General features: G+C 28.9%; 1 protein-coding gene across 1 annotated transcript in view; it reads left to right on the top strand.

Moving 5' to 3' along the window:
* Window positions 1-2,194: 2,194 nt before the first annotated feature.
* Window positions 2,195-3,067, top strand: part of LOC108688187 (IQ and ubiquitin-like domain-containing protein) — a 2,688-nt gene continuing 1,815 nt past the window's right edge. The window contains exon 1 of the mRNA XM_018194333.1: window positions 2,195-2,556. Within this exon, the coding sequence (XP_018049822.1) occupies window positions 2,195-2,556 (362 nt within the window). The remainder of the gene's footprint in view (window positions 2,557-3,067) is intronic.

Raw genomic sequence — 3,067 nt, 5'->3', positions numbered from 1 at the left:
AAGCATAAACCCAGTCATATATTATAGGTAACTTGAAAAAATAATCATTGATTAAAATATATAATATATTGTAATTAATTATATCGCTTATATTAATATAAACTCGTAGCTTATATTAAGGATCATAATACTATTTTCTCTAAATATTTTTTGATATTACGAAGTGACACAGAGTTATGCTGCAACAAGTTGTGGACAATTCGAATTTACTTAAATAAACGTTCCATTAACAGAGTTAAATTTACTTATAAAATTGTATAAAAGAGAGATGTTTGAGCTCGAGTGTTTAAACGAGAAAAAAAAAGATCAAAGATCTAGAATGCTATGAGCGGAATTCAAAAAATAAGAGCTCTATAAATCTAAATGTTTAAGAAACAAACGGTTTGCAAAACCGAGAATCTATAAATTTATGTATTTGTGAAATAATGGATTGAAGCGAAGATACTGGATTCAAAAAAGTTTACACGTTACATTAAATAATAAATATGCAATACACGAGGTTTCAACAGACAGCTTCGATAGTCTCTTTAATCATAAAATATACATCATTTTATCTTACTTATACGACAGTTTTGCGGAAAATATTTCTCTCGCATATGGTATCGTATAAATATACAAAACAAATATTTCAAGAAGAGAAATGTTTTCTAAGAACAATGTGAGTGTATTTTGTCGCAAATTGCAAAGTAGAATTCGATATCAGACAATATGAATATAAACGACTCTTGACGATCAGGATAGTACAAATTTAGATGGAATATTTTAAAAAAGAAACGATACAAATATGGAACAATATATATTGCAAAATCAAATTTATGTTAAATATTTCCTTAATTGTTAAATATTTTTCTTTATTAAATATTTATTTTTAAATAGTATATATTGATAATTATGATCCTGTTCAAATTTGTTGTAAGACATGTTTCAATAATTTTACATATTGTAATTTCAGCATTATTTTTACAATTATAATTATATTTAAAATAATTATATGTATATGATTGAAGTAACATTATTTTTATATATGCATTTGCGCCAGAATTTTCGATTATTTGTATTTATTCCGCTGGTCCTTGCTCGGCTGTATATCTATGCACTCTTTGCGATTCCATAAAGCTTGTGCGAAAGTACAAAGTGTTAGCTGGCGCATTTTCCACTGCAGCTTGCTGTCAGATCTTTTAAACCAAGAGAATAGTAATTTCCTTTACTGTCGAGTATTATCGTTATCCCAGCAGCAGGTCGCTACGATAGTTATTCTTCCACTTTTGCTACCTGGACCTGGCGGGTTTTAACTTGTCTATGGACGTAGGCATTTAAGTCCCATGAGATGGACCATCGCGCAATGCTAAAGATAAAAGATCGCAAGCAATTTCAACCAACTTAAAAGAAAAAATAAAGTAAAATAGCTGGCTCAAAGTATCCATGTCGTTTTTTCCTTCGTGAACAATATAATCGGTTATTACGAAAAGAAGTTTTTAAACAAATCTCTTTATAAACGAATCAAAAATTAATTATTCCTTCTCAACAATGAATGCTAAAGCACTTAATAATGTTCAAATAATTTTTGTAAAAATAAATCCATATGAAATAATTTCTGTTTATTTTTGCAATAAAAACACTAACTTTTATTATTTAATTATTATATTTATTTAAATCTAAAAAGTAATAAATAAAAATTAATAAAAATAAAGAATTGATATTTTTAAATTATGAATGTATTAAATATTATAATATTTTTTTATTAATATGACTTTTAAATATGTAATTTACGTATCTCGGACTACTTTTATACCGTCGTCTCTGATTTTATAATTTTATAAAACATTATTGGAATTTTTTGTTTTCATATATTTCATCGTAATTTATGCTGAAATATTGTTGTATTATAATATTATCTATCATTTAAAAGCTGAGGATTATTACTAAGAAATTAAAGCATGATTTTCTGTGAGAATTGTAAAATACATCCACATTGTATTATAATCAGAAATTATAATATTAATATCCCTTTAAATACAAGAGCTTTCGTTTCTCTGAAATCTAATATTTCTTCGTTTCACATTTTCGATAGAAGAAACAGAGTTACGTAATCTATCCATTATTATGCGATATTATGCTTTTGTCTCTCAACTTTCTTGATCGATACCTTTTTCTTATAGACATAGGTGGTTAAATCCTATGGGATAGCCGCTCCATGGCGATCGTTGAGAGAATACAAGATTATGGCTCAAGGACAAAGCCATTTCTTGGTGGATGGAGAAATATCGTTACCGGCTTGATCTATCACAATGCTTGCACGCAAACACGCAGCGACGACGGAACGAAAAGTAGGACCACACAGACCATTGCGGTCGTGGACACGGTCACTAACGTCGTCCACGATCAGGCGGTGCAGGTGGAGGCGATGCAATTTTTGCCCGATGTACGTGACAAAATTGTAGTACCCGGAATTTTTTCCTTTAGAACACCAGCATCAACCGAAGAAATCAAACCGTTATCCTATCAGGATAATAGTAAAATTTTTGATAATGTTATTAAAATACAGAGATGTTATAGGTAAGTGCGGATTTTACTATGAATAAGATACTACGAATAATTTATAATGCATAGGATGAAGCAGGGCTTTCTTATTTCTCGCGTTCATTTCTCGCGATAATGCTTATGTTTCTGAACAGCACATTTTGAATATTCAAAGGTTGTGCTAGTGCTCTCAAGAAACGATCATTGTTGCATAATGTAGCTGCTGTAAGAACATCACTGTAAGAGATATTGTTTATCGTCGTAAATTTTTTTAAAGTTTCTTTAAAGTTGAAACTGGAATTAGCCCCGCCTACTCTATATTCTAATTTGACATAATATTATATATATAAAGAATGTTTAAATTAGTAAGCACAACTTTTAATATTTCTGCAATTATTTCTAAACTTTTTGATGGGACAATATAAAAATGTTATAATGTAGAAGGTCATTTTATTACAAACAAGATGTTTATAATATATACAGGGTGGTGCAAAATGTCATCATTTATAACACATTTATAACACATTTATTTTTAACAGAATTGGTA

This window comes from Atta colombica, unplaced genomic scaffold (assembly GCF_001594045.1).
Source record: "Atta colombica isolate Treedump-2 unplaced genomic scaffold, Acol1.0 scaffold226, whole genome shotgun sequence".
NCBI classification, from domain to species: Eukaryota; Metazoa; Arthropoda; class Insecta; order Hymenoptera; family Formicidae; genus Atta; species Atta colombica.
The sequence above is the reverse complement of the archived record's forward strand: the minus strand, read 5'-3'. Positions and strand labels throughout refer to the sequence as shown.